Raw genomic sequence first — 22,429 nt, 5'->3', positions numbered from 1 at the left:
TCCCACTGACACCAAAGATGGGGCACAATTCCTCCCACTGACACCAAAGATGGGGCACTATTCCTCCCACTGACACCAGTGATGGGGCACTTCCTCCCACTGACACCAATAATGGGGCACGATTCCTCCCACTGACACCAATGATAGGGCACGATTCCTCCCACTGACACCAATGATGGGACACTATTCCTCCCACTGACACCAATGATGGGACACTATTCCTCCCACTGACACCAATGATGGGACACTATTCCTTCCACTGACACCAATCATGGGGCACTATTCCTTCCACTGACACCAATCATGGGGCACGATTCTTCCCACTGACACCAATGATGGGACACTATTCCTCCCACTGATACCAATGATGGTACACTATTCCTTCCACTGACACCAATCATGGGGCACGATTCTTCCCACTGACACCAATGATGGGACACTATTCCTCCCACTGATACCAATGATGGGACACTATTCCTTCCACTGACACCAATCATGGGGCACGATTCTTCCCACTGACACCAATGATGGGACACTATTCCTCCCACTGATACCAATGATGGGGCACTATTCCTCCCACTGACACCAATGATGGGGCACTATTCCTCTCACTGACACCAATGATGGGACACTATTCCTCCCACTGACACCAATGATGGGACACTATTCCTCCCACTGACACCAATGATGGGGCACTATTCCTTCCACTGACACCAATGATGGGGCACTATTCCTCCCACTGACACCAATGATGGGACACTATTCCTTCCACTGACACCAATCATGGGGCACGATTCTTCCCACTGACACCAATGATGGGACACTATTCCTCCCACTGATACCAATGATGGGACACTATTCCTTCCACTGACACCAATCATGGGGCACGATTCTTCCCACTGACACCAATGATGGGACACTATTCCTCCCACTGATACCAATGATGGGGCACTATTCCTCCCACTGACACCAATGATGGGACACTATTCCTCCCACTGACACCAATGATGGGACACTATTCCTCCCACTGACACCAATGATGGGACACTATTCCTCCTACTGACACCAATGATTGGACACTATTTCTCTTACTGACACCAATGATGGGACACTATTCCTCTCACTGACACCAATGATGGGGCACTAATCCTCCCACTGACACCAATGATGGGACACTATTCCTCCCACTGACACCAATGATGGGACACTATTCCTTCCACTGACACCAATCATGGGGCACGATTCTTCCCACTGACACCAATGATGGGACACTATTCCTCCCACTGATACCAATGATGGGGCACTATTCCTCCCACTGACACCAATGATGGGGCACTATTCCTCCCACTGACACCAATGATGGGACACTATTCCTCCCACTGACACCAATGATGGGACACTATTCTTCCCACTGACACCAATGATGGGACACTATTCCTCCCACTGACACCAACGATGGGGCACTATTCCTCCCCCCACTGACACCAACCATGGGGCACTATTCCTTCCCCCACTGACACCAATGATGGGGTACTATTCCTCCCCCCACTGACGCCAACCATGGGGCACTATTCCTTCCCCCACTGTCCCCCCTAAAGCAACTGCACATGTCCCGGTATCACTGATACTAATGATGGGGTACTATTCCTCCCACTGACACCAATGTTGAGACACTATCCCCCCCACTGACACCAATGATGGGGCACTATTCCCTCCCACTGACACCAATGATGGAGCACTATTCCTCCCACTGACACCAATGATGGGGCACTATTCCTCCCACTGACACCAAAGATGGGACACTATTCCTCCCACTGACACCAAAGATGGGGCACAATTCCTCCCACTGACACCAAAGATGGGGCACTATTCCTCCCACTGACACCAGTGATGGGGCACTTCCTCCCACTGACACCAATAATGGGGCACGATTCCTCCCACTGACACCAATGATAGGGCACGATTCCTCCCACTGACACCAATGATGGGACACTATTCCTCCCACTGACACCAATGATGGGACACTATTCCTCCCACTGACACCAATGATGGGACACTATTCCTTCCACTGACACCAATCATGGGGCACTATTCCTTCCACTGACACCAATCATGGGGCACGATTCTTCCCACTGACACCAATGATGGGACACTATTCCTCCCACTGATACCAATGATGGTACACTATTCCTTCCACTGACACCAATCATGGGGCACGATTCTTCCCACTGACACCAATGATGGGACACTATTCCTCCCACTGATACCAATGATGGGACACTATTCCTTCCACTGACACCAATCATGGGGCACGATTCTTCCCACTGACACCAATGATGGGACACTATTCCTCCCACTGATACCAATGATGGGGCACTATTCCTCCCACTGACACCAATGATGGGGCACTATTCCTCTCACTGACACCAATGATGGGACACTATTCCTCCCACTGACACCAATGATGGGACACTATTCCTCCCACTGACACCAATGATGGGGCACTATTCCTTCCACTGACACCAATGATGGGGCACTATTCCTCCCACTGACACCAATGATGGGACACTATTCCTTCCACTGACACCAATCATGGGGCACGATTCTTCCCACTGACACCAATGATGGGACACTATTCCTCCCACTGATACCAATGATGGGACACTATTCCTTCCACTGACACCAATCATGGGGCACGATTCTTCCCACTGACACCAATGATGGGACACTATTCCTCCCACTGATACCAATGATGGGGCACTATTCCTCCCACTGACACCAATGATGGGACACTATTCCTCCCACTGACACCAATGATGGGACACTATTCCTCCCACTGACACCAATGATGGGACACTATTCCTCCCACTGACACCAATGATTGGACACTATTTCTCTTACTGACACCAATGATGGGACACTATTCCTCTCACTGACACCAATGATGGGGCACTAATCCTCCCACTGACACCAATGATGGGACACTATTCCTCCCACTGACACCAATGATGGGACACTATTCCTTCCACTGACACCAATCATGGGGCACGATTCTTCCCACTGACACCAATGATGGGACACTATTCCTCCCACTGATACCAATGATGGGGCACTATTCCTCCCACTGACACCAATGATGGGGCACTATTCCTCCCACTGACACCAATGATGGGACACTATTCCTCCCACTGACACCAATGATGGGACACTATTCTTCCCACTGACACCAATGATGGGACACTATTCCTCCCACTGACACCAATGATGGGACACTATTTCTCCCACTGACACTAATGATGGGGAACCATCATTGGTGTCAGTAGGAAGAATAGTGCCCCATCATTGTTGTCAGTGTGAGGAATAGCGGCCCATCGTTGTCAGTGGGCGGAGCTCTAATAGGAAGAGGTGGGGCCTAAAGAGGAAGGGTGGAGTTTGCAGGTGAAAGGGTGGGACAAATTTAGCTGGGGGGGGTGATTTTAGTCTTGCCTAGGGCAGCACAAAACCAAAATACACCATTGGTTGGAGGGGGTGTCACCAAGTGTTACCTCACTGGGTGACACCAACCCTAGGGACGCCTCTGAAGACAGGGGTACCTGGTACACTTCATATTATATAATAAAGGGGTATATTATTATATCATTGAGCTGTTATATACTGAGCATTGTATGTAATGTATATAATAATGTATGTGTGGACCCATACACATTTGGGGTCACCGCAGAGGGGCGTAGGGTACCTGGTACACCTCATTTTATATAAAGAAGAGGTATATTATTATATCATTTTGCTGTTATACACCATACATTGTATGTAATGTATGTATGCCCCTTGAGGGTTAGGGACTGATGTGACTGTACAATATATATATAAAGCGCTGCGTAAATTGACGGCGATATATAAAAATAAATAATAAATATAATAATGTCATTATGGACCCATACACATTGGGGGGTCACCGCAGAGGGGTGAAGGGTACTTGGTACACCTCATATTATATACTAAAGGGGTATATTATTATATAATTCAGCTGTTATATACTGTGCATTGTATGTGATGTATATAATAATGTATGTATGGACCCATATACATTGGGGGGGGTCACCGCAGAGGGGTGCAGGGTATCTGGTACACCTCATATTATATACTAAAGGGGTATATTATTATATCATTTTGCTGTTATATACTGTGCATTGTATGTAATATATATCATATTGTAATTATGGACTCATACACATTGGGGGTCACCTCAGAGGGGTGCAGGGTATCTGGTACACCTCATATTATATACTAAAGGGGTATATTATTGTATCACTGAGCTGTTATATACTGTGCATTGTATGTAATATATATAATAATGTAATTATGGACCCATATACATTGGGGGTCACCTCAGAGGGTGCAGGGTACCTGGTACACCTCATATTATATAATAAAGGGGTATATTATTATATCATGTTGCTGTTATGCACGTGGTATGTGATGTATATAGTAATGTATGTGTGAACACATCACTGAGGGGTCACAGAGGCGCCATGGATCCCTCCTATAAATGGGTATTGTATTGTATCACAGATGGGTTATATATATAGTTGATGTATCCCGACCACCCAGGACCTACATATGACATTCAGTCCCGTATTTCCTTCATTAGGAGGACGGTGAGCGTTGTGTGAGGAGAGTCCGCCATGTGACACACTGGGAAGGTTGTGGCGGGCTCTCCGCACTCGGCGCCATGACACTCACACCCCCCTCATACAATGTGACAGAGATGAAGGAAGGACTCGGCGCCCTCATAGATGTATATGTGTGATGTATTTTATTGGTGATATGACGATAACTGTGTCCGAGGACAGACATAACCGTGTCTTGTGGTGTTTCTCCTCAGGAGGGTGTTGGAGGAAGGGGGAGGGGGGAGGTGAGCAGAACAATGAGCGGCCGCCATCTTGCAGCAATGACTCTGCACATAGTAAGAAGGAGCAACGGAGGGAGGAGTGCGGAGAAAAGGGAGGAAATTCGTCTATTCAGCCGCCAGTAGGTGGCGGAAAGGGTCCAGCATCCGGGGGCCAGGGCGTCCCAGGAGCTGCGGGAAGGCGGCAGCAGGGGGAAGAAGAGAGCCAGAGGAGGAGGATGGAGAAGCGCTGCTGCCTCAGCTCTCCGCAACAAAATGGCGGCGGCTCAGAGCAGGCGGGGGCGGCGTGTGCCTGCGGGGACCGGGAGCCACTTTCCGGCGGCCCCGCGCGGTGGGAGACGGCTCGTTTTAAAGAGCGGACTTCGGTTTATCGGGTGGAGGGCGTCATTTTCGAAAAGGAGGCGGGTTTCCCGGGGAAAACGGCCGGGAACGAAGTGGCCGCCATTAGGGGTGACCTGAGGGAAAAGCAGACAAAGCCGCGTGTGGTAAGGAACTAAATGATTCCGTTTGATGTGTTTTTGTATGTTTATGCCGATTTATCGCTTTTATATTCATGTTGTGCCTTTATTTCATTTCTTTATAGACATTCTACGACACTGTCAGGAATTGGTGACCATTTTGTGAAATACACGACGGTTCCGTGGAGCTCTGGGGCGACTGTTATGTTTCCAATTCGTTTTATTAATCTGTGTACTTCAACGGCCGCACTTTTAGCGTTATAATGAGGAAAAATGGAGCTGCGCAACAAGATGGCGCCGTCTCCTTCAAGGCAGCAGAAGGAGAGAAGAACAGCCACGTCGCGTGATGCGAGAAGCCCGCCCCGTCTGCCCGGTAACAGCCAATGGCGGGCAGCGGGACGGCGGAGTTCTGCCTAGCTCCAGCCAATCGCTAAGGAGGTTTTCTTGGGTGACGTGGAAGCCGCGCTGAGTCACTTGTCCTGGAGTCCTAGGAAGGAAAGGGCGCGTCCTCCTCAGCTGCTGCAGTAGTAGTACTCTCTTCCGCCGCTGGGGGCGTCCGAACAGCGGGAGGCATGGCGACCAATGGAAACTCATCTCGTTGCCTGTGGGCGGAGGAGGTCCTAACGGACAGACCAACAAGCCAATGGATGCGCAGGGACCGCCAAGGAGGCTGGGTTTCAGAGGCCAATCGGCGGCGGGCACTTCGTTTATATAAGACCGGCCTCAGCCTCTCGAGGCGCCATTTCGCTGAAGCGGAGAGCTGAAGCTGGATAAAGAGGGAAAGCCGTGAAGTGGTCTGAGCCAAAGACGCCGCTGCGCCCTCAGCCGGAGAGCGGGCGTCTACACAATCCGTATCCATCCGCATGGAGGCAGCCCTCGGCCCAGCGTTTAAAAGGTACAGGAGATCCTCGGGGGCCCTTTGTACCTCTCAGAGCCGCATATTGTTACGTAAAACCCGCATTTTTGATTCAAATGGTGAACTTCCCGCAGCGCCCCCCCTCCCCCGGCCTGGCTTCCATAGAGATGGCGTCTACTTCCCCCTAACAACACCGGATACAATCCGCGTCCATCCGCCTCACCGGAGCACGACCTCTCCGCGTTCATCGCCGGGCTACAGCCACACGGCGCCGGGGACCTCACCCCCGCCCGGATCGGTGTCCGGAGATCGGTAGCCGGGGAGATATCGGCGGATTTCTACTCTGCGCCCTCCGAGCTCTGCGGCGCCGCCATTTTCTTCCGGCAACCCAGACAGAGCTGTCCCCGGGGGAGGGGACGCCGCGTATCCTGGCAACAGGGGAGCCCTGATCTCTACACTCCGCTCACCTCTAGCCGGGGCACACCCGACACCACCACCACCCCCCCCCGACACCCGGATCCCTCGGGGCATTCCTACCGGGGACGGGGTGCTTTTATTTGGGTGACCTATGGCTTCCCCTTCCAGGTCATATGCGGGCTGTTTACTCTGCTGTGCGATAGGCACGATTCTTGTTTGGAGGGTCACTGTTATGTTTTGTTGTTTTGTTTCGTTTGTATACATTTTTTATTTACTGAAACACTGTAAACAAACAATTGGTTTCCTTATTTACAGTTCCAGTAAACGGGAAATTTTAAAAATACGTTTTTTTTATTTCCTAAAACGCTACAAATAAGGTATTCAATAATATATTTGTACAGTGCTTAGTGGGGTTTTTTTGGTATATAAAGAGATTTTTTTATTACATTTATATTAATGTCTTATAATGTTATAGTAAGCAAGAAATGTTCTTTACTGTAACTACAATAAGACATTAATAGAAATATTTCACTTTATAAAATTCCTAAACACTGCAAATAACTTCAATGCTGTATAGTTTCCTTTTTTGTTTTTTTACACCAATTTTTTAATTTTCTTTTGGAGATTTTTTTTTTTTAATTTATAGAGCTAGAGATATATATACATTTTGGAGATGTCATTTTGTAATATATATATATATATATCCCCCCCATTCATGTAAGATATTTTTTCCTTTAATTAAATGTCTTCTTTATACAGTGTATGGACTGGATTGAGATATATATATATATATATATATATATATGTGTGTGTGTGTATCTATATATATATGTGTGTGTATCTATATATCTCAATCCAGTCCATACACTGTATAAAGAAGACATTTAATTAAAGGAAAAAATATCTTACATGAATGGGGGGGATATATATAATAAAAAATTTGACAAAATGACATATCTCCAAAATGTGTGTGTGTGTGTGTGTGTGTGTATATATATATATATATATATATATATATATATATATTTATTTATTTATTTTGGGTTTGTTTTTGCGGTGTTTTTTTTTGTTTTTTTCCTTCATTATAGATTGGAATGGCTCACTGCCACTAGGGGTATTTATTTTCCCTATGGCTTGTTTTGTGGATCTGAAACATTTTAGTCCTTTTTACAACTTCTTATGGGATGGTATATAACCCTTTTTTTGTCATATTGCCTCTTCTACAGACTGTTGTGTGGTCAGTGTGACATCTTTAAAAGTCAGACCAGGCTGGAGGGACCCTGGCTGATGGAATGCTTTTATATCGGGTGATTTAGGAGTGATATGCTGTAGGGACTTTGTTTTGTTTTCTTGGCTGGTGGCCTCAGGCTTGCTGTGCAGTAGATTGCTCTTGCAGAACCTCTTGTGTGTAATAAACCTTCGTTCAGTGTATGAGGTGTGTCAGTGTATGAGGTGTGTGTTGTGTGTAGCCCGGTAGTGGATGGTCATGTTACATTGGACGTGTTCAGGATGTTGTGTTTTGCCCAAGAAGCTGCTTTGGGTCAGAACCAAAGAGGTTGCCTAGATGAGCTGTCACCCCTCTTCAGTGTTATTGCACCTGACTTCTGCCTGTACCATGGACCAGAGATGTGAGAATCTCCTGCCTGACATCATGTTGTTGGATCTTGGAGTAGTGTCCTCCTGTGTATTACTTGTATGAAAATGAGTTGAGTAGTGTGTGGTGACATAATCAACGCGGGAGATATGTATATTGGTGTTTTCCCTTAACTTGTGCTGTGGGCAGTAAATCATATTTTGTGGTGTTAGCTTGTATTTTGGTTTATTTTTCCTTCTAAGTGACCAGACTGATTGGAAGGAGCTATCTTCGTGTATTTGATACCATTAGATATAGACTGATTGGAAGGAGCTATCTTCGTGTATTTGATACCATTAGATATACCTGTTAAGGTTCCCATATATCCATGTCCCGGTACAGCTCAGGAGTAGGCGGCAACTTCAACATTCCAACTGTTAACTACAAGTCCCATGAGGCATTGTAAGAGTTTGACAGCCACAGGCATGGTCCACAGAGGCATGATGGGACTTTCCTCACAGCTGGAGGGCTGAGGCTGCCTTCCATTACTACATCTAGTGGTAGGTAGTTGTCACATTTTAGTTTGGTTTGTTCTGTAATGAAGATGTTTGTGAAAAGCCACTGCAATGGTTAGGAGAATCTATGAAATGTCTTCATTATAAAACAAGTCCAGCTAGTTAATTATTAGCTATGCACACTTACACTCGGTCGGCTTTTCCCTGGAACGTTTAAAATGTCCTATTGCTTTTGTTTTGTCACATTGGGTTAATGTATCTTTGGACTTCGTTTGGGGAGGTCTTTGTGATTAGAGGACATTACGCATTTGTAATGTTTTCCTTTTTTTTTTTTTGTATAAAGGTTACGTAATGTGAGTCTGGTCTGTGGTATAAACATTGTTGTGGTTAGGGGTGGAGCTCGATCAGCTCATTCATAGAGGAATGTCCAATGTAAATGCCACCTCCAGCTCTAGTTGTGTTGTAGTAACTTTGTTTCAGAATAGACATTCTTCCAACGCCCACTGAAGGGTTCACATGTAGGGACTTTGGAGCTTGCTGATTGCTTGACTGTTTCACCAGACTGGTGGTATGATTTGCAATTGTTGTATGATCTGGTGATTTGACACGATTGTATTGTCCTGGTGAGGTTTGTATTGTCTGGTGATTTGCCACAATTGTATTGTCTGGTGATTTGCCACAATTGTATTGTCTGGTGATTTGCCACAATTGTATTGTCTGGTGATTTGACACAATTGTATTGTCTGAGGTTTTGTTTTTTTTCTATTACTATTACCTTATGGGTGGCACTAGGTTATAGAATTGTTGGATACCGTACAGTTTTGTTATTGATCACATTGAATACATATTTTGGTGCCTTTAAGCAAGTATACTGGATGGTAGGGACAATGTATGAGCAGGAGCTTCTTTTAAACCATTTTAACACATGTGGTGGTTGGGAAGCAGACTGCGAGTTTTTGTGCTGACATTCCTATGTATGCAGCTAGCAAAGCATAAAGGGTCACAAGGCATGATGAGGTCATTGCCTTTACATAGAGATGTTTGTTCCTATGGGGTGTTTTTGGGCGGGAGAATGAGTCAACACTTCAGATGGGGAAATCAGCCGGTCACTGGGATGTGTCAGAGGTTTTACTGTCTTTACTTTCACTGTGTTTAGGTGATACATTCACTCACTGGTGTTTCAGTTGTGTTTTTTTTTTTAAGTTTTGTGTAAAGGTTATTGATCCATAACTCAGTTTTGGACAGTTTTTCTAAAGCTATGATCCGTTTTCCTCTTTCATACTTTGATATAGTTATTGAAATAAATTGGCACAAAAGAGAGTTGTCTATGGGACTACTGACACTAGTACACACACACTCACTCTCTCTCTCTCTCTCTCGCTTTTATGTACTGCAGAGGGAAGATTCCCTAGAGAGGCCATGTCGCCTTTAAAGCCTTTTCTTTCTGTTTGGTAACTTTTTATGGTGTTACTTTACGTTGATTTAAATGAGCTGAAATTGTAGTAGTAGAGAAGGCAGTCCATACAAAGGCAGTGTCATAGAAATTATTAGACTTCAGACAACCCATTTCCATAAACCTTCTAATTGGAGACCCATTTGGCCATCAGGGGCCCTATTCTGACCACAGATTGTATATACAGGCTTGAAAATGTAAATGGTATAGATTTTCACCAGTCATATTAGACGTGATGTACTACTGCAGTTGTGGAGCCTTGTTTCTTTTTGCACATTCTTAGATTTGTGTAATCAATGTAGATTGACAGCATTTCTATTTGCAGGCCTCCTCTGGATGTAAACCATGGTATGATGGGGCAGACTGTCGAGGGAACCCCAGGAAAGCGTATTCGCAAACCCTCTCTGCTATACGAGGACTTTGAGGGCCCCACCATGAATTCCAGTGTCTTTAATCACACGCCTCAAGTCACCCCACACACTCCGGAGGTCAGCAATTCCAAAAAGCCTGGCCGCTGCACTAACCAGCTGCAGTACTTGCTGAAGGTGGTCATGAAGTCTCTGTGGAAGCATCAGTTCTCTTGGCCTTTCCGTCAGCCCGTTGATTCCATAAAGCTGGGTCTTCCGGTACGTTTCTGGGGTTGTTTTCTGGGGTTTAAAAAGTTACTTGCACAACACACTATTGGGGGTAACCAATAAAAAAAAAAAAAGCCCAATGACATGCATATGTTTTTCTTACCAATCCTGTTCCTTGTTTTTTGGCAAATGCAATATTCTGCATATTGTCACTATCCACAGCACAAACACATTGAAACATTATTCATATAATAACCGCTTGCTTCTAAAACCTGATGACAGCTCTGGGTTTGTGACTAAAGCATTTGGTGCTGTGGGGTTCAGGGCACATAGCGTGACAAATGTCTGAGGACATGTACAAGTTCTCCTGCCAATGCAGGTTATGATGGGGTAGAGTTTGTATCGCTTCTCTTTTCTGCGTGGTGAAGAACAGATAATCATGTAGTGTAACCTTTTCTACCTTGCATCCATCGCTGCCCCCTCCCACTCATCCCTACAAATGTATGGATGTCTTCATGCACGCTGTGTAGTTAAAGCTTCTTATAATGTAGCTGCCAACCCTATATTTTATGAACTGATTGATTTTACTTTGTGAAATGCAAATTTCCAATTGATACATTTTGCAGATCTGCACATCCATGAATTTGTACAGGACCCCAAGTGTGACAAAGTATTTAACGCTACACACACTGAGATGTCTTGGATTAGAAGTATGAAGGTACATTAAAAATGGTAGGTGTGCTATTATTTAGCTTCTAGACTACAGCCATAATTTGCCCTGCACCTCCTCACCATCTCGCAATGCTCCCATGATTTAAAATGCCTGTGTACCCTCCTGACCCGCCCGTAGCTCTGAGCTTCTGGTGTGGTCACCTCTAGCACCGTACTGCACCCGCAGGGCAGGTCCTGGGGTTACAGTCTTGCTGCATTTATGGATTCAAATTGATACGTTCAGACTTTGTTTTAGAATTGTTGCTTGTGTTTCACATAGTGGCTAAAGGGGTACATGAGTTTTCAAAATGGAATCTTGTTTCGAACGCCTCCTGTGTCTTATCAAATTACTTGGAGTGGACAGTTGTGTAACACGTTAACTGTTTAATGTCCCAGAGCTGTCATCAGGTCCTATGTACACAGAGAAAGTGATAGCCACTCATGATACAGGGTCTGTTGTACACTGTGCTGAAGATGCAGCCAATATTGGGATCTAAGTGGGGGGGCTATTAAATATGAATGTTGTGTTCCTTAAGACAGGAGCTGATCTATGTAAACTGGATTTCAGAGCAACAACTTAATGGGGTTCGTTACTTAAACTGCAGTGCAAAATCTGGTGCAGCTGTGCATAGCAATAAAACCTGGAAGTGGATTGGTTTCTAAGTTTTTAATTGATCAAGCTGAAGTTAGAAGCTGATTGGTTACTATGCATAACTGCACCAGATTCTGAGCGCACCAGTGTTAAGTAAATCTCCCCCAATGTTGTCTACCAGTTGCTGCAGCTTTCATAAATCAGCCATGTTTTCTTCTGTGTAGAGGGAAATAGAAATGTATTTTATGTGGCCAGGTTATATTTATCGTGTGTGTTAAACTGGAGAGCTCACCAACATGCTTTTTCTTCGGACTGGTGTGGTTGCAGGATTATCATAAAATCATCAAGCAGCCAATGGACATGGGAACTATTAAAAAGAGACTGGAGAACAACTACTACTGGAGTGCACTGGAGTGTATGCAGGACTTCAATACAATGTTCACTAACTGCTATATCTACAACAAGGTAAGAGCTGCTTGCATTACAATGGATTACTTGCTTCAGCGTTTACATGTAAATAAAGTACATTCTGTGTCTGCTGGGAAGACCAGGTTTTTTTTATTAATTGTGGTTCTACATTTATGAAGCCCACAGATGACATTGTGCTGATGGCCCAAAGCCTGGAGAAGTCCTTTTTACAGAAGGTAGCGCAGATGCCCCAGGATGAACAAGAAGTACCCAATACTGCAAACAAGAGCAAGCAAGTGAAGAGTGTCAAACCTCCAGGTAGATACATCCGCTCTTCTGTTCCTTACTCCTAAAGGGACTTTTTGCAAAAGTAGTAAATTCAGCAGAATGATCCTATGACCAAGGTGTATTTACTACGTTTTTACATTGAAGCCTGCAAAGCATTGCACCCTCGATAGTGCATAGATTCTAGGCAGTGTTTTGGTCCTGGGCATGTGCAGAGGATGAAGCATCTGTTCTGTAAAAGGAATTTAAAGGTATAATGGTATACTACATGCTTGTCTGGTTTTTCTTCAGCTGTCACGGGTGGAATCACAACTGCACATCAAGTCCCAGCCGTCTCATCCATGTCTCAGTCTTCACTGTACCCCAGCTCCCCAGAAACACCCACCACCATTGTTAATATACCACATCCACCTGTCCTCTCTAATTCTGTGATGAAACCAATGCCCCCTGCGCAGACACTGATGCCTGTGGTTCCAGCAGCCACACAACCTATAGCAAAGGTAAGGTGGTGTTTGTTTTATGATGCTAATGCATGTTGTGTTTGTCATGTGGGATGTTATTTGTAATTGTCTACTACTAGTCCTCATGTGGGACAAACGTACGTTTTAACCTTTTCAGTTCATAAAGTAGAATATAGGTTTCATGACTTATTTGTTCTTCTCTTATAGCAGAAGAAAGGTGTGAAGAGAAAAGCAGACACTACAACCCCAACCACCACAGCTATTATTGCTACCAGTGGAGACTCCTCCCCTCTAACGCCACCCGATACGAAACCTGCCAAAATCCCGGCCCGGCGAGAAAGTGGTCGGCCCATTAAACCACCTCGAAAGGACTTGCCAGACTCTCAACAGCATCAAACTTCAAAGAAGGGCAAACTGTCTGAGCAACTAAAATACTGCAATGGCATTCTGAAAGAACTTCTTTCTAAGAAACATGGAGCCTATGCATGGCCGTTCTACAAACCCGTGGATGCCTCTTCTCTGGGACTACACGACTACCATGAAATCATAAAACACCCCATGGACCTTAGCACCATTAAGGTGGGGACAAGATGCAGAGAGCAAGCACATGTTTTATATCGATATATGCACAAATCTATATAGATTAACTTGCTGGAACCAAATGACTCGAATTATCCGATTTTTAGTTAATTTGAAATATACATAAACCTTCATATTATGGAAAGGCTTAATATTGGTTGTCGCTAATGACAGGAGGTGAAACCTATTAACCATTTTGAAAGGTGACTTGTTCTTGAAAGTTAGTAGCCTTTTCGTTGCCATAGTCTGAACGGATGGAATTGTTATGTGCAATCCTAGCAATACTCATTAGCCTTTCTCCCTATACAGAAAAAGATGGAGAACAGAGAATACCGAGATGCACAGGAGTTTGCGGCCGATGTCAGACTCATGTTCTCTAACTGTTACAAATATAACCCTCCTGACCATGATGTGGTGGCCATGGCCAGGAAGCTGCAGGTAAGAATTGTTGTGTGGGAGCCGTTGGTTTGTTACGTTGGTCATCTATGGCGACACTCATCTGTGGTTCATTTTCTAGGACGTATTTGAGTTTCGTTATGCTAAGATGCCTGATGAGCCTATTGTAGTGACTCCGCCTGCCTCCTCCACACAACTGCCTCCCTCCGATTCCAAATCCTCCTCTGAATCCTCCAGTGAGAGCAGCAGTGACAGCTCAGACGAAAGTGAGAGTTCTGATGACTCTGAGGAGGAGCGGGCAAACAGACTGGCGGAGCTTCAGGAGCAGGTATGACTGCAGCAAAATGGCGTTGTCTGGCAATTTTACAGAGGAGGGTGGTTAAACTATGGCTTGTTGCTATATTTGTTCAGGTGAACTACAGTAACTTGTAATTGGAAATTATTTTAATGTGAAATCTTGTTGCTATTGGCTGCTCCAGTTTAGAATGTTCTCTTATAGTTGGGCTCCTGGAAGTGTAACTTTTCTAAAATTTGCATGGCTGTTACCCCGCTGTTCTTTGACCCCATGCTAATATTGTTAAACAATGATTGTCCACTTAGGGCTCATGTACACTGCAGCTGATAAACTCGCGTTTAGGAGCTGTTCAGCGGGTTTTTTTTTTTTTTGGTTTTTTTTTTAGCAGCCCCTGAACTCTCCCCAATGTTTTCCTATGTGTCCATGTACACACCTTCGTTTACAGTCAGTTTTTTTTTTTTTAACGCAGAAAACTTGGTTCAGCAGTCGATTTGTCAGTGTTTCAAACGGTAAACGTGGAAAATCACGTTTTATAAGCGCTCGCTAATTTTTTATTTTTTTTTTAACTCTTCCAGTTCCCAATGCTGTCCAGAGCCTTTTTTCATCATGAAAAATGCATGGAAAGTGTTTTCAGGGTACTCAGATGGACAAAACACTGAACACAGGATGTTCCTACCAAGCTTGTCACACATTGTAATGACCAATTCACACCTCAGACCTCTCCCAACCTTGGAAACAAAAGATGTTAATGACCATTCACACCTCACATTCCTCATGAAGACCCCCTGCCAGATGACCTTAATGACACCTTTCCCACCCTTGGAAACAAAAGAAATGTTAATGAGCAACTCACACCTTAGCTAATCTCAACACATACTGCTGTCTCTGCTTCTACTCTCTGTATTTCTCTGAAATAGTTCATAATTTACCACTTTTCACTGCATTCTGGGCATTTGAGAGGTTCTCCTGTGCTTCTCTTTAAAAAAAAAAAACAAAAAACGCTTCTAAACATAAGCAAGTTTCGCAAACGCGGCTAAACAGACTTTTTTTAACCTACGTTTTCCAGCAGTCAGTTTTCATCGGTCAGAAGTGTCCCGTGTACATGGGGCCTTAGAAATGTAGGGGGTGTCACCCATGGCCCTTTTTGGGGAAAACTGTCAAGGACAGGCTTACCTGTAGGTACAGTAAATATCTCAAACAGTTTTTAGTAGATGGATACATGTGTAGCAGCCAGTAACGTCACCAGCAGATGCACACTTCACTCTTGGTGGACAGCATGCTGTCCATTGAGGGCTGTGTCGCAACCGTGACCCCTGTGTGTGGAAGTGATCTAATTTCAGCTTGGCCATTCAAATGGCTCGAGCCCACAAACCTGGAAGGAAGACTGGGTGAAGATGGAATCCTTGAGTGGTGACAACACACCACCACAGGGACCCCTCCACTCCTTTTTTTTTTTTTTTTTTTTTTTTGCATACTAGCACATTATGACAGGCTCAAAAGGAAAAAAAACCCTTTTCCTAACACTTGGCACAGCACAGTGGCTAAATGGTTAGCACTTCTGCCTGGCAGTACTCGGGTCGTTGGTTCGAATTCCAGCCACAGCACCACCTGCCTGGAGTTCTCATGGTCTCCCTGTGACTGTGTGGGTTTCCTCCGGGTACTCCGGTTTCCTCCCACACTCCAGACATGCTGGTAGGTGAATTGGCTCCTGTCTATATTGTCCCTAGTATGTGTGTATGAATGTAAGTTAGGGACCTTAGATTGTACGCCCCTTGAGGGTTAGGGACTGATGTGAATGTACAATATATATGTAAAGTGCTGCGTAAGTTGACTGCGCTATATAAGTACCTGAAATAAATAAAATAAACACTTTCAGATACTTGAGAAGCATTTACATGAGACTACTAGAGACCACTGTCCTAATAGCCTCTTCACACATGAATGCTGGGAGGATGCAGCGAGTACGGTAGATGTACCGGCACAGGTGCTACACAGTATTGAAATGTAGCATTAGTCCAGGGGTGGCTAACCTGTGGCTCCAGCTGTTGTGGAACTACATTTCCCATGAGGCATTGCAAAGATGGGAAGTTACTGACTTGCAGAGGCATGATGGAACTTGTAGTCCTGCAGCAGCTGGAGAGCCGCAGGTTGGCCACCCCTGCATTAGTCCATAACTCACTTTCTTCAATTTTTGTTCTGCTCAGGCAGAATTTAGGTTTGTCTTCTATCTATAAATGCTTTGGGGAACTGTACGGTTTACTTGGCTTGCTGCAGTGAGAATCTAACTTTTTTAACATTTTGTATCTTTAAAGCTTCGAGCTGTACACGAGCAGCTGGCTGCTCTCTCCCAAGGCCCAATTTCCAAGCCGAAAAAGAAGAAAGAGAAAAAGGAAAAAAAGAAAAAGAAGAAATCTGATAAGCGGAAGGTCAAAGATGATGAAGAATGGAGGTGTGGCAAATCAAAATCTTCTCAGACCAAAAAATCCTCTAAAAAATCTGGGGGGACCACTACCACCAGCAGTTCTATGCCTGCTGTTTCAAAGTAAGTTTAAAGTGGAACCAAACCCTTAAAGCGGAGTTCCAGTCACACTGTCAAGTCAGCAGCTACAAAAATTGTAGCTGCTGACTTTTAAAGTTACTTACCTGTCCCCTGGTCCTGCTGTGTCCTCCCCTCAGCCCGTTTCACCAGCCGTCTGGTGTTGCAGGCAATGGCAACTTCAGTGTGACAGCTTCTTACAGCCGGGTGCCCACTGCGCATGCGTGAATAATGCTGTGCTTCCTGAATGGCCCCGTTGTCTTCTGGGACCCGTCACATGTCCCAGAAGACTACAAGGAGGGAGGGTAGGAGGACAATTTCTGCTTCTGATCGCCTAGGCGATCACAGTGGAAGTGGGAAGCGGGTACCTGTCAATTTTGGATACCCGCCCCCCAAAGGTGCCAATCCTTAATGGGGAGCGGGGGGATCAGTTTTTAAAGCAAAACTTTTCCTTTTGGGTGGAGCTCTGCTTTAACATGATCAAATAATGTTCTTTAGCAAGGGACATGCATTAATTGTGCTACCAATATTAGTGTGTAGTGTAAATTGCCTCCAGAATTGCTCTGGTTTCTTGCCAGAGGCGGCCATTTTGCTGAAGCCCAGAGCCTCTAGACAGCAGTAAATCATAAAGCGGAACTAAACCCATCAATTTAACTGTTTAAAATAAACTTACATTCCTGGAATGCTGGGATTTCTGTCACATTCGCTTGTGTCCCCAACCAAACTTTCAAATGGCTGGCGTCATGTTCACATGTTCAGTACCATGGCAACTGCAGATCAACAAGCAGCTTTCTTGGCTCTAAAGGATAGATTCTAATTCTGCTGTCAGCAGATTGGCCTCTACAGATTCAGCAGTGCCTAAAAAGAGAGAGACTGAGCATGTGCAGAGCAGGGTACAACTGTATATTACTGGATTTTAAACCGTATAGACAATGTACATAGAGCTGCAAAAGGGCCATCCTGAAGTGATCTGGTAGGACTTTCTGACTAATGTTCCACTTTAAATTCTTGTATGTATTTTTGTGATCTGTAATAGTTAGTTATTGGACAGATGTTACATGCACAGCCTTGTTTCCTTATAGCATAGTGTCTGGATTGAGGAAGGTGGGTTTTTGCAATTGCTACGCATTGATGATCTAAAGGTGCAAGCTTTGCAGATTCTTGCTACGGTGATAATGAGCTTTTTGTTTTCATTTTTCAGGAGTTCTAAGAAATCCGCGAAGTCCCTTCCCCCACCTGTACCTGTTATGTATGACTCTGAGGAGGAAGAGGAGTGCAAACCAATGACCTATGATGAGAAGCGGCAGCTGAGCCTGGACATTAACAAACTTCCAGGAGAGAAGTTGGGCCGTGTAGTACATATCATCCAATCCAGAGAGCCCTCTCTGCGGGATTCCAACCCTGAAGAAATAGAGATTGACTTTGAGACTTTAAAACCTTCCACTCTTCGTGAGCTGGAGAGATATGTCATGTCTTGCTTGAGGAAAAAACCACGGAAGCCCTACAGTAAGTGCTCAGTCATTAGAACTGAAATGTCTCATCTACAGCTGAACATGAAGTCTGTACAGTCATTACTTCTATGTGACACTGCCTCGGAGAGGGGCCATTGCTGGATGCATTCCTTTTTACTGCAGTGTATAGGGGAAGATGTGAGCACAGAGTTGACCTCATCAGTGTTGCTTCTTGTCCTGTCAGCTAGCTTGAAGTGTGTTGTGGTGGGGTTATTTATTTGTTTTTCGGGCAGGAGACAAACTTTGCTGTAGGGAATTACAAACATTTTCAGAAGCCGTTCCCAATATGTGATTCAAAAATGGACTTCATTAAAGCAGAACATAATGTTCAACGCTGTCACAAACTGCGAGCGGGTAGGCTCTTTATTGCAGAAGAGCTATGAAGTGTCTTCAAGTTTCTCTGCTTTTTTAAAACTTTTTTTTTTTTTTTTTATGGGGAGCAGTCAACTTAAAAGTGCAGTAATAAGGTGTAAAACTAGTAGACTCCCTCCATCTGTCCAAAAGTGATGGGATTGTGTACTCACCCCCTGAGCTTCCCAATTATAGATGAGTAGTTCTAAACGCATTGGAATATGTGTACAAATTGTAAATGCCTAAATTGTAACCACCTTATCTTGTATATATGGAAACTTGTACCCTGTCTAAAAATCCATGTCCTTGTTTATCCTCAGCTTCCCCTAACTCGCTGTCTGCTGCACTTAAGAAACCAGTGGGGAAGACAAAGGAGGAGATTGCCATGGAGAAGAAGAGAGACCTGGAGAGGAGGCTACAGGATGTCAGTGGGCAACTGAACTCTGCCAAGAAACCACCCAAGAAAGGTTAATGTCCTGTGTTTTTGCTGTGATTTGGTAATATGTACACAGATGTTTTAACATGTATGGAGTATGGCTACTGTGTGGTAATGTCACCATTGCATGGCCCTCTAGGGCCTGTTCAATATTCTATGTACCTGGGATGGCAACAAAACCGAAGACTGAAGCCCAGTCTGTTGACTGGCCTCGGGTGGTACACCGGTGAAACAAATCCTCCTAAGTTGAACCTGTGTATCCGCAGTCCTCTTTACTCTACATCTGTTCAATGTACTTGATTTATAAAGCTTGTCTGAGAGGAAAAAAGGGGCAGAGCTGAAATTACTCTTAGAGATGCACAAGAACAGAGCTTAGGCTGTCCATCTGCTGAAGCTCCCTCCCCTGTCAATGTTTTTCTCTTGGTGTCAGGAAACTTGTCAGAAGTGATTCATGCTGACAGCAGAGAGAGGAGTCAGCAGACAAGTCATACCTAGTACTCGTCTTAATTGAGATAAATACACGTGTATTTATATGCTTTGTTCATATTTTATGTCTGAGGTTTACAAACACTTTAACCTGTAGGGTGGTGGTCTGTGCCCAGGGAAATGGAACTCATTAAAGCAGAACTAAAGTCCTGCTTTTTAAACCACAAATGTCAAACGCCAGGCTCTTTATTGTAGACAAGACATGCAGTAATGTCTCCTACAATAAAAAGAAACCTTTCTGCTTAGTCTTTCAACTAGACGCTGAGCTGCAGGATGACTACATGTATATGCAGGAGTGACGTCATCCTGCAGCCCGGCCGGTTAGAAGATGCTGGTGTAAAAGAAGTATCGAAGAGTTTAGCTCTGCTTTTAGGGGCGTTTCAGATCCATTTTGAATGTAAAATGTTGTATAAGAGTACTCAAACTTTCCAGGACAGTGCAAAACCTCACACACAGATGTCGGTGCCTGTGTCCACGAAGCCGAACTCCCTGATCGATCACTCCATTCATGTTATGACAATGTTTGTATATTCTGTACTCCTTTCCTGGAAATATTAACAAACTCTTACTGTTCTTTTGCAGCCAATGAGAAAGTGGAATCAGCCCAGCCGGTGTCGGTCTCTCGTCTCAGTGCTTCCAGCTCCAGTTCGGACTCTGACAGTAGCAGTAGCTCTACATCCAGCTCCTCAGACACTAGTGACTCTGACTCTGGCTGAGGGAGAGGGTGTAGCACAGAGGGGACATTTACCTTCCACTGTAGCAGGGTTGGAAGGCTGGAATTTTTGGTTCTAAAAGGATCTGCAGGAACAGAACCCTCCTGAACCAGACTTGATGCCCTTTGAGGGTAAAAGCAAACTGAGGCCTTTGGTATTTAGAGAACACCCGCCTTTCCCTCAGCTAGCTGTACTCTACAGCTGGGGAATCTCCTGGAGCATGATGAGGCATCACCCTTCTACCACCTGAATACGGACTCCTGTGGGGATCCAATAAAAGGCATTATAAAGGGTGGATGGCAGAAATGCAGTGTCCTTATTTTATTCTGTTTACAAGTTCTCCTTGGAACGCACAGACCTGGAAGCTGTACTCGGCTTTAGGATGATCTCGGCGGAGGATCTGTTCGAAGTTGGTCTCTTAGTTGTTACTTAGTGCAGTGTTAATCGTTGACTCTTCAGGCTTTCTCCTTCCTGTTTGTTTTCTGATGCGTACAGCACGCAATGGCGAAGTACTCTGTAATGTCTCCATTTGCAGTGTCTTGCCCATCAGTGCTTTGGGAATTTTTAGCACAGCAAAGAGGGCTGCTCGAGGGTCCAGAAAACATCAGCCTCCTGCTCATCCATCATGCAAATGTTGAGGCATTTGGAAGAGTTTTTATATCTGACAAGTAACTCGGTGACAGAAGGTCAGAAACCCCCTTTAGCCCCCTACTGCATGCAGCGTGTAAGGTGGAGGTTAGTTCTGTCCTACTGAACACATTCTATACCGAGTTGGTGTGTAAGGTGGCCATTCGCTCTTCACTGAACACTTTCTATACTGGAGGCTCCAAACTACAGAACTCATTCATAGCCTTTTCATGTTTTTATTTTTTTTCTTTTTGTATTTATTTTAAACAAGCGAAAGAAGGATTTTTTTTTTTTTTTGTTCTTTGTTTTATAATGTAAAATAACAGAGGGTGCCCTGTTGATACAGGGGCCGGTGTAGATGTAAGATTTTATAAGCCCTGTACATAAATATATATATACGGAGTTGCACAAGCAGCATGTTTCTCAATGTAAAGGGTGACTTTATTTTTTACCTGGAAAAAAGCATTTTTATTTTCTTCCTAATGTTCCGTTGCTATAAATATATATATACTCCTGTCTTATTCCCCCATCCCCCCCCCCCCTTTCCTTTTTTTTTTTTTTGTTTGTTTTTTTGTCTCTTGTATCGGTTCAAGCCCTTTAGTTTGGAAACATGTAAAATAAAGAAAATTTACATCCATCTGGAGTTGGTTTGTTTATTCACTAAACTGCAAATCCTGAGATAAAGTGGAGTTATTGGCATGTTTCTTTTTGTAAGACTTGTTTTTTTTCTGTGTGGGTTTTTTTTTTTTTGTGTTCTTTTTAAAAATTATTATTGTGCACAATTAGGCAAGTGTGTATTTATTACCAAATCATTTTTATGCATAATGTCCAACTCCCACTCTGTATAAATGCGAATGCTTATTGGATTTAAGCCTATCCGGTGATGTGTAATGAGGGAGGGTGTGGCCTAAGGAGTTCCACACCGTATATCAAAGTGTGCATAATTATTTAAAAAAAATTTTTTTAAGAGACTTTTTTTTGCAATTTTTGAATTTTCAGAGGATGGAGCACTCTTGAAATTGCTAAGATTGCAGAGTGATCACAGAACCATCAGATGTTTTTTTGTTGCAAATAGTCAACAGGGTTGCCCAACATGTTGAGTAAAAGATGCAAAGAATCAAATGTGAAGCTACTTGGAACCCATTACTCTCCAGTGATGTCATATTCCAGAACTGCATCCTACCCGGAGTGCCCCGGTACAAGGTGTTCAGAGCTCAGAGACATGGACAAGGTAAGGAAGGCTGAAACCTGACCACCACTGAGCAGGACACAAGTAGAAACGTCAA

The 22,429-nt window shown here is 44.4% G+C and overlaps 1 protein-coding gene across 3 annotated transcripts; it reads left to right on the top strand.

The window, feature by feature from the left end:
• The first annotated feature begins 5,079 nt into the window (after positions 1-5,079).
• Positions 5,080-21,780, top strand: BRD2 (bromodomain containing 2). 3 transcript variants are annotated; one of them, XM_089658001.1, is made up of 13 exons: positions 5,080-5,394; positions 5,493-6,262; positions 10,507-10,807; positions 12,387-12,524; positions 12,647-12,785; positions 13,044-13,252; positions 13,421-13,792; positions 14,102-14,230; positions 14,310-14,516; positions 16,796-16,932; positions 18,221-18,525; positions 19,202-19,348; positions 20,386-21,780. In XM_089658001.1, the coding sequence occupies exons 2-13, from the start codon at positions 6,231-6,233 to the stop codon at positions 20,517-20,519; spliced, it is 2,250 nt and encodes a 749-aa protein (XP_089514127.1). In that variant the 5' UTR covers positions 5,080-5,394; positions 5,493-6,230; the 3' UTR covers positions 20,520-21,780. The 3 variants fall into 3 exon arrangements, with proteins under 3 accessions (XP_089514127.1, XP_089514126.1, XP_089514128.1); XM_089658000.1 differs by having other exon boundaries at positions 5,088-5,394; positions 16,796-17,025; XM_089658002.1 differs by lacking the exons at positions 5,080-5,394; positions 5,493-6,262 and adding an exon at positions 11,383-11,488 and having other exon boundaries at positions 10,671-10,807; positions 16,796-17,025.
• Positions 21,781-22,429: the final 649 nt, after the last annotated feature.

Source organism: Staurois parvus, unplaced genomic scaffold, assembly GCF_062004578.1.
Source record: "Staurois parvus isolate SC_StPar_1 unplaced genomic scaffold, SC_StPar_1.0 ptg001049l, whole genome shotgun sequence".
Lineage (NCBI taxonomy): Eukaryota > Metazoa > Chordata > Amphibia > Anura > Ranidae > Staurois > Staurois parvus.
This window is presented reverse-complemented; position numbering and strand designations above follow the sequence as displayed.